Source organism: Myotis myotis, unplaced genomic scaffold, assembly GCF_014108235.1.
Source record: "Myotis myotis isolate mMyoMyo1 unplaced genomic scaffold, mMyoMyo1.p scaffold_m19_p_1, whole genome shotgun sequence".
Classification (NCBI taxonomy): Eukaryota; Metazoa; Chordata; class Mammalia; order Chiroptera; family Vespertilionidae; genus Myotis; species Myotis myotis.
In genome coordinates, this window is record NW_023416313.1 from 217,983,224 (window position 1) to 217,995,569 (window position 12,346).

At 43.4% G+C, this 12,346-nt stretch overlaps 2 protein-coding genes and 1 non-coding gene across 3 annotated transcripts; all 3 read left to right on the forward strand.

Annotated features, from left to right (window-relative positions):
• The first annotated feature begins 97 nt into the window (after positions 1-97).
• On the forward strand, positions 98-5,267 carry GON7 (GON7 subunit of KEOPS complex). Its single transcript, XM_036316178.1, has 2 exons — positions 98-373; positions 4,903-5,267. Exons 1-2 carry the CDS (start codon positions 166-168, stop codon positions 4,995-4,997), a joined length of 303 nt encoding a protein of 100 aa, XP_036172071.1. The 5' UTR covers positions 98-165; the 3' UTR covers positions 4,998-5,267.
• Positions 237-11,531, forward strand: LOC118659771 (four and a half LIM domains protein 1-like). Its single transcript, XM_036316133.1, has 2 exons — positions 237-373; positions 10,471-11,531. The coding sequence occupies exon 2, from the start codon at positions 10,657-10,659 to the stop codon at positions 11,497-11,499; it is 843 nt and encodes a 280-aa protein (XP_036172026.1). The 5' UTR covers positions 237-373; positions 10,471-10,656; the 3' UTR covers positions 11,500-11,531.
• LOC118661334 lies at positions 5,031-5,136 on the forward strand. The gene has a single exon (XR_004969291.1). It is a non-coding gene; the product is annotated as a U6 spliceosomal RNA (small nuclear RNA).
• Positions 11,532-12,346: the final 815 nt, after the last annotated feature.

Below are 12,346 nucleotides of genomic sequence, written 5' to 3' on the forward strand. Positions count from 1 at the left end.
CGCCAGGAACCAATCCCCAGAAAAGGAAGCGAAGGAAGGGGGAGGAGCGACTTCCGACAAACGGAAGTCACTCCTCTCCCTTCTCCCGCCTGCGCCCGCTGCGGGCTGGTTTCCGCTTCCGGATGGTAGCTCCCGGTGGCGCGTTCTGGTAGCTCAGTGGTTGCCATGGAGATTTTGGGCGAGTACGTTGGGCTGGAAGGGCAGCGGCACCAGCTGCGGGTGTCCTGTGAGGCGCCCGACGACGCTGACCCTCTCCAGGGCCTATTGTCGGGCGTGGCCCGGATGAGGGAGCTGGTGGCCGAGCTCTTGGACCCCCAGGTGCAGCGGGAAACGCAGGACCGAGCGGCGGCGGCTCCAGAAGAGGCCTTGGACGGTGAGCTCTGAGACCGTGGAGGGCGGGAAGGTGTGGGAACCCAGGGAAGATCTGTTCCGGGAGCCCGTAGAGCTGCAGACTTGAAAAAAGCTTCGAGGGAAGAAGAATTCCACCTAAATTTTTTTTTTACACCTTCCGCCCTATTTGGGCGGAATTGGGGCCGATTAATTTGCTTCTACCCAAGCGTTTTCACCACTCCATTTCATTTGTATCACACTACACAAAAACAAACAGCCGGCTCAGTGGTTAAGCCTCGACCTATGAACCAAGTGGTCACGGTTGGATTCCTGGTCAGGGCACGTGCCCGAGTTACGGGCTCAATGGGGGGAGGAGGGGAGGCGGCGTGCAGGAGGCAGCCGATCAATGATTGATCTCATTGATGTTTCTTACATATTTAGAAAGCAAAACAACAAACACAAGAGCCTGCTGAAGGCCCGCTGTGTGCCAGGCACCGGGCTGAGCTCTGGAGAAAATGCGGTGGGATCTGGCCAGGTAGCTCAGTCCGTTAGAGGCGGGCTGACCTGGTTGCGGGCTCCTTCTGGATCAGGGCTCAGACAGGAATCCTCCGATGAATGTGTAAATAAGTGGAGCAACATATGGCTATTCCTCCTCTCTCCTTCTCTCTCTTATTCTCCCCCTTCCTCTCGCTCACTAAAATAAACATTTTTAAAAAAAGGAAAGAAAAATAAAAGTGAATGTGATTCCGTTGCTCTCCTTGTGGATGGAACTCAGAGTGATGAGGGTGAAACAGGCAAACGCTTATTCAGGAGTGAAAGGATGACCCCAGGACCTCTTGTAACTCCTGCAAACCGAGAGAACCCAGGAAGGCCTGAGAGAGGGCCTGACCGAGCTGGGTGTTTTACCAGGTGTGAAATCACAAACGCGTGGAAGACTGGCCTCTAGTCCTGACCGGTTTGGCTCAGTGGATAGAGCGTCCGCCTGCGGACTGAAGGGTCCCGGGTTCGATTCTAGTCAAGGGCGTGTACCTTGGTTGCAGGCACATCCCCAGTGGGAGGTGTGCAGGAGGCAGCTGATCGATGATGTTTCTAACTCTCTATTCCCTCTCCCTTCCTCTCTGTAAAAAATCAATAAAATATATTAAAGACTGGCCTCTAGCTAAGAATAGGAACAGACCCTAACCGGTTTGGTTCAGTGGATAGACTCTATCCGATAGAGCGTGGGCCTGCGGACTCAAGGGTCCAGGTTCAATTCCAGCCAAGGGCATGTACCTTGGTTGCAGGCACACACCCAGTAGGGAGTGTGCAGGAGGCAGCTGATCGACTTTTCCAACTCTCTATCCCTCTCCCTCTCTGTAAAATATCAATAAAATATAATAAAAATAAAGTAACTCTAAGAATAGGAACAGGTGCCGAAGATTGGGACGGATTTTGGTTTGAAGAGTCTTACGAGCCCAGGCACCCTACTCTCCCATATCCCAGTGTTGTAGGTGCAGTTTGAAAATGGAAAGGTGAAATTTAACTGCATTAATCTTTTTAAAATATTGTCTTGAACGCAAAAACCGGTATTCATTTTGACTGGCCCAAACTGAAGGACCTATGAACTAATTATTGGAGGCAGGGCGTAACTCCTCTGTAGAGTAGCTGGAACTGTACTTGCCTTTTCTTTCTTTTCCATTTTGATTGCATCTTGGTAGTTCCAGATCATGTGAAGGGGCCCGTTTGGAACATTACACTGAGTTCAGATAACAAATTGTTTCCATGTCAGTATATTGAGAGTGAAGTCCTGTTTCTTGGCTCCAGAAGTACCTCTCTAATCTCTTGAAAATGTCGTCATTGGCATATGGACAGGAGTATAACTAGAGCCATTTTTTAAAAATCTGATATTACTTATTGGAAAAATAACTGCCACCTGTTCGATTAATGGTGGGTCAAGCTGCATTGACTAATGACCGACCAATCAGTGGAAACCACACACTGGAAAGCTGCTGATAGTCTATTGAGATCCTCCCCTGGGAGCTCCCCTACAATTCCGGCCCTGAAAAGCCTTTGGGACCTAGGACCCAGCCCGCTTTCTCTATGGAACAGTGTGCCTATCCCCGCCTCCTTCCCCCAGGCCCCTTTACGTGCCTCTTGCTCTGCATCTCTTTCTCCCAAGCCCCAAGGGCCCTCTTTTGCCTCCGTTACCTTGTTTCCTGAGCCCATTTCTTCTACAGCTCACTTCTGCCTCTGTGACTTTCTAAGTAACTTTCTCTTATAGTCTGAAAGAAAAAATGGTGGGTCAGGAATATTTTTGTATAGGTTGGCATGTTTTTGTACTATTTGCTTAATGAAATCCCCATAAAACTTAGGTTTGAATTACCTTTGTTAAAAATAATAGAATACATTGGTCCGTGGGGCTCAGTGGTTAGAGGGTCTGCCCATGCACCTTAGGGTCTTAGGTTCAATTCCTGGTCAAGGGCATGTACCTGGGTTGCAAATTCAATCCCTGGCCCTGGTCCAAGCACATGGGGGAGGAAACCAATCAGTATGTCTCACATCAGTGTTACTCTCTCTCTCCCTTCCCTCCTTCCCTCCCTCCCATCCACTCTCTCTAAAAATCAATGGAAAAAAATATCCTCAGGTGAGGATTAACAATAACAAAAAGGTAGTAGAGATTAAATGGTGAATGTTATGTTATATGAATTATATCTCAAATAACAATGTACAAAATAAAAAATTACAAGTACAAAAGCAAAGTGATAGAACTTAATATTAAAAGCACTCCAGTTACCAAATACAAAGGAATTGAATAGACAGTTCTCCAAAACAGATATATGAGGCCAATAAGCACATGGAAAGATGTTCAACATCATTGGCCAGCAGGAAAATGCACATCAAAACCACAATGAGATAACACTGCATGCCCACTAGGATGGCTATCATAAAAAAGAACAATAGCCGAAACCGGTTTGGCTCAGTGGATAGAGCGTCGGCCTGCGGACTGAAAGGTCCCAGGTTCGATTCCGGTCAAGGGCATGTGCCTGGGTTGCGGGCACATCCCCAGTGGGGGATGTGCAGGAGGCGGCTGGTCGATGTTTCTCTCTCATCGATGTTTCTGACTATCTCTCTCCCTTCCTCTCTGTAAAAAATCAATAAAAATATATTAAAAAAAAAAAAAAAAAAAAGAACAATAACAAATGCCGGCTAGTATATGAAGAAATTGGAGCCCTTATAATTACTGGTGAAAATGGCTGGTGTGGCTCAATTGGTTAAGTCCTGGGGTCACCAGTTTGAGTCCCGGTCAGGGCACATACCCATGTTTTGAGTTTGATCCCTGGTCAGGGTGCATATGGGAGGCAACCAGTTAATGTTTCTCACTCCCCCTTTAGAAAAGAGCTTGGCAGTTCCTCAAAAAGTTATACATAATGCCCAGCCAGTGATGCTCAGTGGTTGAGCGTCAACCCTGAACCAAGAGGTTGCTGGTTCAATTCCCAGTCTAGGCAAATGCCCGGGTTTCGGGCTCAATCCCCAGAAGGGGAAATGCAGGAGGCAGCCAATCGATGTTTCTCTCTCTATCCCTCACCCTTCCTCTCTCTAAATCAATACAAACATATTTAAGAAACAATACACACAAAGTTAAGCATAAAGTCAACATTTATTGACCCAGAAATTCCACTCCTAGTTCTCACAAGAGAATTGGAAGCATGTTCACACAAAAACTTACACAGTAATGTTCATAGCAGCATCATTCATAATAGCTAAAAAGTGGAAACAACACAAATGCTCATCAACTGATGAGTGGATAAACAGACTATGATATATAGTGGAATATTGTTCAGCAATAAAAAAGAATGAAGTACTGATATATGCTACATCATGAATGAACCTTGAAAACATTATGCTAACTGAAAAAAGCCAGTCACAAAAGGCCACATACTGTATGATTCCATTTATATAAAATGTCCAGAATAGGCAAACCTATAGAGATAGAAAGTGGTTGCCAATGATTGAGGACAATAGAAAGTGACTGCTAATAAATGTGGGATTTCTTTTGGGGATGATGAAAGTGTTCTAGAATTAGATAGTCATGTTGTACAATTTTATGAATATACTACAAATCAAGCTGTATACTTTATAAGAGTAAATTTTATGGTTATATGAATTATATCTTCAAAAAAGTAATAGGAAAGGTTTTAAGCACCAAAATTACTGAAATCTTTTTTTAATATTAAAATAATATATTTCCATTGGTTTCAGAAAGGAAGGGAGAGGGAGAGGGAGGCAGAAACATCAATGATGAGAGGGAATCACCGATCGGCCACCTCCTGCACACCCCACACTGGGGACTGAGCCCACAACCAGGGCATATGCCTCTACCGGGAACCGAACCTCGAACCTCTGGCTCATAGGTCAACACCCAACCACCGAGCCACGCCGGCTGGACTGAAATCTTTTTAATGATACATACTTCAAATCTGGAATATACATGGTTTTATTAATCCTAAAATGAAATGGTCTCATTTTCAACCATTTTAATTATATTTCGTTCAACCACTGAACACATTGTCATACAAATATTTATTTTAAAAGGTGATAATGAAGATGATGCAGAAGATGAAAATAACATTGATAACAGAACTAACTCAGATGGACCATCTGCAAAACGGCCAAAAACATCATTTTAACAATAGCTGTATGAAATGTAAAAGACTGCTGCCATGCTTGCTCTGCAGCCCACATACTAAAATTGGAACAATACAGAGAAGATTAGCAAGACCCCTGCACAAGGATTACACGCAAATTTGTGAAGCATTAAAAAAAAAAAAAGACTACAGCCATATCAACATCTGCTCTAATTGAGAAAAGCATTTGTTTTGTTCTTCTGGCACAGTTTTGTCAAAGAAAAAAACTTCTGTTTCCAGCAAAGAAAGATATAATAAATGTTTAGAAATGAATCTGTTTTCTTGAGTGAAGAATTTCAGGCCATGGAAATAATAGAGAACACTTCATAATGTGTAAAATCCTCTAAGTTGGCAATTCATATTGTTTTCTACTGTTTAAAAAAAGATTTTTAAAATTGATTTTTAGAGAAATGTTGATATGAGAGTGAAACATCGATAGGTTGCCTCCTGCATGCCCCCTTACCAGGGATGGAGTCTGAAACCCAGGCATGTGCCTTGACCGGGAATCAAACTGACAACCTTTCCATGCACAGGATGACACCCAATCAACTGAACCACACTGGCCAGAGCTTTTTCATTTGTTTTCTATTTCTAAAAATAATTATTGAATTAATTTGTGTGATATCTGCATCTTTTAACTTCTTTTATTATAAAAAGTACATGTCACCCACTGGTGTGCCTCAGTGGTTGAGCATCGACTGTGAACCAAGAGGTCACTGGTTCAATTCCCAGTCAGGGCACATGCCTGGGTTATGGGCTCAATCCCCAGTAGGGGCCATGCAGGAAGCAGCCAATCAATGTTTCTCTCATTGATGTTTCTAACTCTCTCCCTTCTTCTCTAAAATCATTTTTTTTTTTTAAGTACATGTCATGGTTTGTGGACAAAAATATTTCAAAGAACTGTTGTGAGCAAGTGATGAGATTGGGAATTGACTATAAGAATGGAAATCTGGTCCTGGCCAGGTGGTTCAATTGGTTGGAGTGTCGTCCCATACACCCAAAGGCTGAGGGTTCGATTCCCAGTCAGGGCACATACCTTGGTTGTGGGTTGGCTTCCTGGTCGAGGCACATACAGGAGGCAACCAATCAATGTTTCTCTCTCTCTCTAAAAACAATAAAAAAAAATATTCTTGGGTGAGGATTAAAAATAGAAGAAGAATGGCAATATGTATCAGATTTGTACACTTGAAACCTATATAATTTTATTAACCAATGTCACCCCAACAAACTTAATTTAAAAAAAATAGCAGTCTGCTTAACTAAAAAGAAAACAGGAATAGAAGTACTGAATGAAGATAAAGAAGACCCCTTGAGAAAAACCCAAGGAAACCTTGAATCCACACTCACACCCAATATACAGACATCCAGAGATGATACAATTAAGTGACTATATAGGCTGTTGCAAAAGTAGGTTTACAGTTGTGAATGCACGAAACAGTTTATTCTTACACTAGAGGCCCGGTGCATGACATTTGTGCATGGGAAGGGGGTGTCTCTCAGCCTGGCCTGTGCCCTCTCACAGTCCTGGACCCAAGGGTTCCTTAGTGCTTAGAGGTGAGAGAGGCTCCCACCATCCCCGATGCGCTCACCTGCTGTGAACCCAGCTTCTGGCTCAGCAGCACGCTTCCTGTGGGAGTGCACTGACCGCCAGGGAGCAGCTCCTGCGTTGAGCATCTGCCCCCTGGTGATCAGTGCATGTCATAGCAACCAGTCATTCCACGTTTGGTCGGTTTGCCTATTAGCCTTTTATTATATAGCATTATTATTCATTATTGTATTTGCCATACGAACAACTGTAAACCTATTTTTGTTCCAACCAGTATATTTAATTTGTAACTTAAGAGAGCCAAATGGGATGTTCTTTTATGCTGTGAACACAAATATAATCTTTAAGTAAACATTCTGTGTTGACTTTGATATTTCCTCTCATCCTGTAACCATACTGATTTTGCTTAACGAAGGACTATTTTTTAATTATCCTCCCTCTTTAAAAAAATTTTTTTTTATTGATTTCAGAGAGAGGAAGGGAGAGGGAGAGAGATAGAAATATCCATAAAGAGAGAGAATCATCAATCAACTGCCTCCTGGATGTCACCTACTGGGGATCCAGCCCACAACCCGGGCATGTTCCCTGACTGGAATTGAACTGTGACCTCATACATAGGTCGACACACAACCACTGAGCCATACTGGCTGGGCTCATTTTGTTTCCTTCTTTGTTTAATATATTTTAAAAACTAGAGGCCCGTTGCATGACATTTGTGCACTGGGGGTGCAGGGGGTCCCTCAGCTCTGCCTGTGCCCTCTTGCAGTCCAGGACCCCTTGAGGGATGTCCGACTGCCGGCTTAGGCCCACTCCCTGTTCCCTAAGCTGGCAGGCAGACATCCCTCAAGGGGTCCTTAGTGTTGCCTTACAGGTGGGAGAGGCTCCCGCCACCGCTGCTGCGCTCGCCAGCCATGAGCCTGGTTCCTGACTGAGCAGAGCTCCCCCTGTGCGAGCTCACTGACTACCAAGGGCAGCGCCTGCGTTGAACGTCTGCCCCCTGGTGGTCAGTGTGCATCATAGTGACCAGTCGTTCTGCTGTTTGGTCGATTTGCATATTAGGGTTTTATTACATAGGATATGTTTATAAATAAGAAATTTCAAGATACCTGTGCTGTGATTCAGTGTTTTATGGTCTAGGCCCATGGTCGGCAAACTGCGGCTCTTTGGCCCCTTGAGTGTGGCTCTTCCACAAAATACCACATGAGCACGCACATATAATGAGATTGAAACTTCTTGGCCCATGCTCAGAAGTCGGTTTTCGGCCTGGGTGAGTCTATTTTGAAGAAGTACCATTGATATTTGGCTCTGTTGACTAATGAGTTTGCAGACCACTGGTCTAGGCTATAGATTTGATTAATCTTTTCCTTTAACTTTAATACTGATTTTAATTCTTATGTATCTTCTTCACACGTGAGCCATATGTGTAACAAAAAAGGTCATGTTGGCTGTAACCGGTTTGGCTCAGTGGATAGAGCATCGGCCTGCGTACTGAAGGGTCCCAGGTTCCATTCCGATCAAGGGCATATACCTTGGTTGAGGGCACATCCCCAGTGGGGGGTGTGCAGGAGGCAGCTGATCGATGTTTCTCTCTCATTGATGTTTCTAACTCTCTATCCCTCTCCCTTCCTCTCTGTAAAAAATCAATAAAATATATTTTTTTAAAAAGATCATGCTGAAGGACCAGTATAGAAGAAATGCCTAGCGTCTGTGGCACTGAGCGCCCCGTACTTCCCCCGTCATCATATGCAATGTACTGTAGCAGCATTATTTCTTCAGCTACTCAGAATTTTTTTTAAGTTTTATTAAGAAGGACTAGACTTTTAAAGGAAATAAAGTTTATGTTTTTTTCCAAGTGAGAAAATCAGTTGGAGATATCTGTGGCCCTCAAGTTTATTATGTAGTATTTTTATCTAGTTCCTATTTAGCCTATAAAAGATATCTCTCAGTGAGATTGTTCAGTCTGTACAAATATAGAATATTATTTCTTATATGGCTAGAAGAGTCATACCTTTGACATCCTGAAAACCTATGCATTTTAACTTGTCAGCCATCATGTGGTAATAAAATGTTTATAAGAAATTTCTGTTTGAACTGATTGTAGTTGAGCACTGCAAAGCTCAAAACTGTATTACCATAAATGCAGCTAGTGATAGTTTCAAATAAAATTAACATATTAATTAAATAATACTACCATCACTTGTGGTAATTATTTCTTGGGTATCTAAGTATATTGTAAATAGAGTGTAAAATTCTTATAGAAATTGAAAAATACAGGAATGGGCAAAAGTAGGTTTACAGTTTTGAGTATATAAAATGCAGAGTTTATTCTTGTATTATTATTATTAATTATTGTATTATTTCTTTGTATTATAACTATAAACCTACTTTTGCCCACCCCTATATTTGTAAAACAATACTCAGTTTTAACAAATGAGAAATGAATTGATTTCTCATAGTTTTTGTGATGAAGTTGGGTTCTTTTCTCATTACTTAGAACATCATAAATTTCAGGTAGATTCAAGAATTTTAGAGTAAAGAACAAAACCATTAAAGTACTAAAAGAACCCTGACTGCAGCTCAGTTGATTAGAGCGTCATCTGATATCCAAGGTTGCTGGTTCCACCCCCAGTCAGGGGCACATACAAGAATCTACCAATGATACATTAATAAGTGGAACGACAAATCCATGTTTCCCTCTCTCCCCCCACCTTTCTAAATAAACAGAGTAAAAAACAAAAGTGGTAAAAGAAAATGGGATAATAATTTCTATAATTTCAGAGTGAAGTTTTCCTAAGCAAGTTTTTAAAAATCCAGAAACCATAATAGAAAAAATTAGTAAATATGATTACATAATAAAATTTCTGAACATTCTGTGAATAAGGTTAAAAGACAAAGAAGGTAAAAGTATTTCATATTTTCAGCACAGATGACTAAGAATTAATTCTTTTTATGGATCTCATGTGTACCAGTCAAAAATACCCTAGAAATGGGCAAAGGAAAGGAACAGCAAGATCACAAGAAATACACGTGGTTTTTAAATGAAAATGTTCCACTTCCAATAAGTGAAAAATTAAAACCATAATACAATACCATTTTTTTACTTTCAAACAGAAAGATCACAAGTTTTTTGTTTTTTTAAAAATATATTTTATTGATTTTTTTACAAAGAGGACGGGAGAGGGATAGAGAGTTAGAAACATCGATCAGCTGCCTCCTGCACACCCGCTTCTGGGGATGTGTCCGCAACTAAGGTACATGCTGTTGACACCGGAATCAAACCTCTGACCCTTCAGTCCGCAGGCCGATGCTCTATCCACTGAGCCAAACCCGTTAGGGCAAGATCACAAGTTTTGATGCAAGATTGAGCTGGGAAGGATGTGAGGTCTATAATACTAGTATATTGATGGCGAGTATAAACTGATGTAAGCTCTTTGAAAGTCAAGTTGACAATTCTGTTAAAATGTTAAATTGATTCAGCAATTTTACTTAAAGAAATTTATCCTACATATAATAGCAACAAGTGGACAGATCTGTTTACAGAACTATTCACTGCAGCATTCTTCTTAGTAACAAAAAAGTACACAACCTAAATAAATGTCCATCGGAAGATCCTGGTTAAGTAAAAATAGAACATGAGTATACTAGAACATTTGCGCAGGCATTAAAACGACCAAGATATAGCTCTGTGTTGTTAAGGATCAATCTCTAGGATATGATGTCAAATGTAAGCTAGCAAAATATAGAACAGTGTGTAGAATGCTCTTATTGGAGACTATTGGCTTGGATGTGCTTATAATTTCTCTGAAAGGATAGTCAACCTGCTTCTAGAGAGATAGGGGTCGGGAGTGAGGGGGATTTTTCATCATATACTCATTTTGTTTTATTTGCATTAAAAAAAATCATGTTACGTATTTTTATACACAAATACAGAAAAAGTTATTGTGGAGTGTGCCGCCACCACCACGGCTGCCACGGCCGCCGCCGGGACAGCTGCGCTCCTGAGCACCCCCAGGGCAGCGTGCTGGAAGTTACTGACAGCTAAACCCAGCCCTCAGCAAATCCACCTCCTCCTCCACACCTTCGGGGTGAGACCCCTCCAGATCCAAGCCGGACTCCATGGCTGAGCAGTTTAACTGCCACTACTGCAAGGCCTCCCTGCACGGGAAGAAGTACGTGGAGAAGGATGACCACCACTGCTGCCTGGACTGCTATGACGAGCACTGCGCCAACACCTGCGTGGAATGCCACCTGACCATCGGTGCAGAAGCCAAGGAGGTCCACTATAAGGAAGGCTTCTGGCACGACACCTGCTTCCGCTGTTCCCAGTGCCAGCACCCCTTAGCCACCGAGAGCTTTGTGGCCAAAGAGAACAAGGTCCTGTGCAAACAGTGCCACCTGCTTGAGAGCGCCCACAAGTGCAAGGGCTGCTCACAGCCCATTATGCCAGGAGATCAGAACGTAGAGTACAAGGGGACCGTGTGGCACCAAGACTGCTTCACCTGCAGCAACTGCAAGGAAGTCATCGGGACGAGTAGCTTCTTCCCTAAAGGGGAGGAATACTACTGCATGGCCTGCTATGAGAACAAGTTTGCCAAGCACTGCATGAAGTGCAAGAAGGCCATCACATCCGGAGGAATCACTTACCAGGACCAGCCCTGGCATGCCGACTGCTTTGTGTGTGTCACCTGCTCGAAGAAGCTGGCCGGGCAGCGTTTCACTGCTGTGGAGGACCAGTACTACTGCGTGGATTGCTACAAGAACTATGTGGCTAAGAAGTGTGCTGGATGCAAGAACCCCATCACTGGGTTTGGAAAAGGCTCCAGCGTGGTGACCTATGAAGGACAGTCCTGGCACGACTACTGCTTCCACTGCAAAAAGTGCGCCCTGAATCTGGCCAGCAAGCGCTTTGTCTTCCATCAGGAGCAGGTGTATTGCCCTGATTGTGCCAAAAAGCTGTAAAGTGACAGGGGCTCCTGCCCTGTAAAATGGAATCGAGTCTTGTTTTTTGTGTTCTCGCCCTCTGGCCTGCACTGTCCGTAGGGCAAGAGTGGTCTGTCACCTCTTCAAAGTTGCTCCTTCTGTCTTTCCTCCTATTTACAGTATTACTCAAATAAGGGCACTCACATTAGGACTGAGCAAAAAGCAGCCCGCAGCAGAGTTAATTTTGCGGTGGCTGCAGTTACAAAACGAACACTTAGTTTACTTTTCTGCATATTTATCAGAGCGCAGAAAAGTACCAGCCATTTAGCTGCTTCGTGATGTAAGCAAGAAACCTAGGACAGTGGTCGGCAAACTCATTAGTCAGCAGAGCCAAATAGCAACAGCACTTCTTCAGAATAGACTCGCCCAGGCCGAAAACTGACCTCTGCGCATGGGCCACCAAGTTTCAGTCGCACTGTACGTGCGTGCCCACACGTGATATTTTGTGGAAGAGCCACACTCAAGGGGCCAAAGAGCCGCATGTGGCTCGTGAGCTGCAGTTTGCTGACCACTGGCCTAGGAGATAAGCCCCCACTCAGGTGCCCTTCCTGGCTCAGCTGGGACCCATCATGCCATCACAGGACACACAATTGCACCGGCTGCTCCAGCTCCCTGTTCACCCTGTCCCAAGAGTAGAAAGAGGACGTACCGAAACGCATGGTTTCACTTCCTCATCAAAACCTTCTTTCTGCTCTTTGTGCTTTCAATCGACTAATACAAATTTCCAGGAAATTAACATTTGAACTTAGCTGTGGGTCTAAGCTGACCTTTTACCCATACTAAGGTGTGAGTTCCCCGTGTGCTGTGTTTTCTGGACATTCCTACT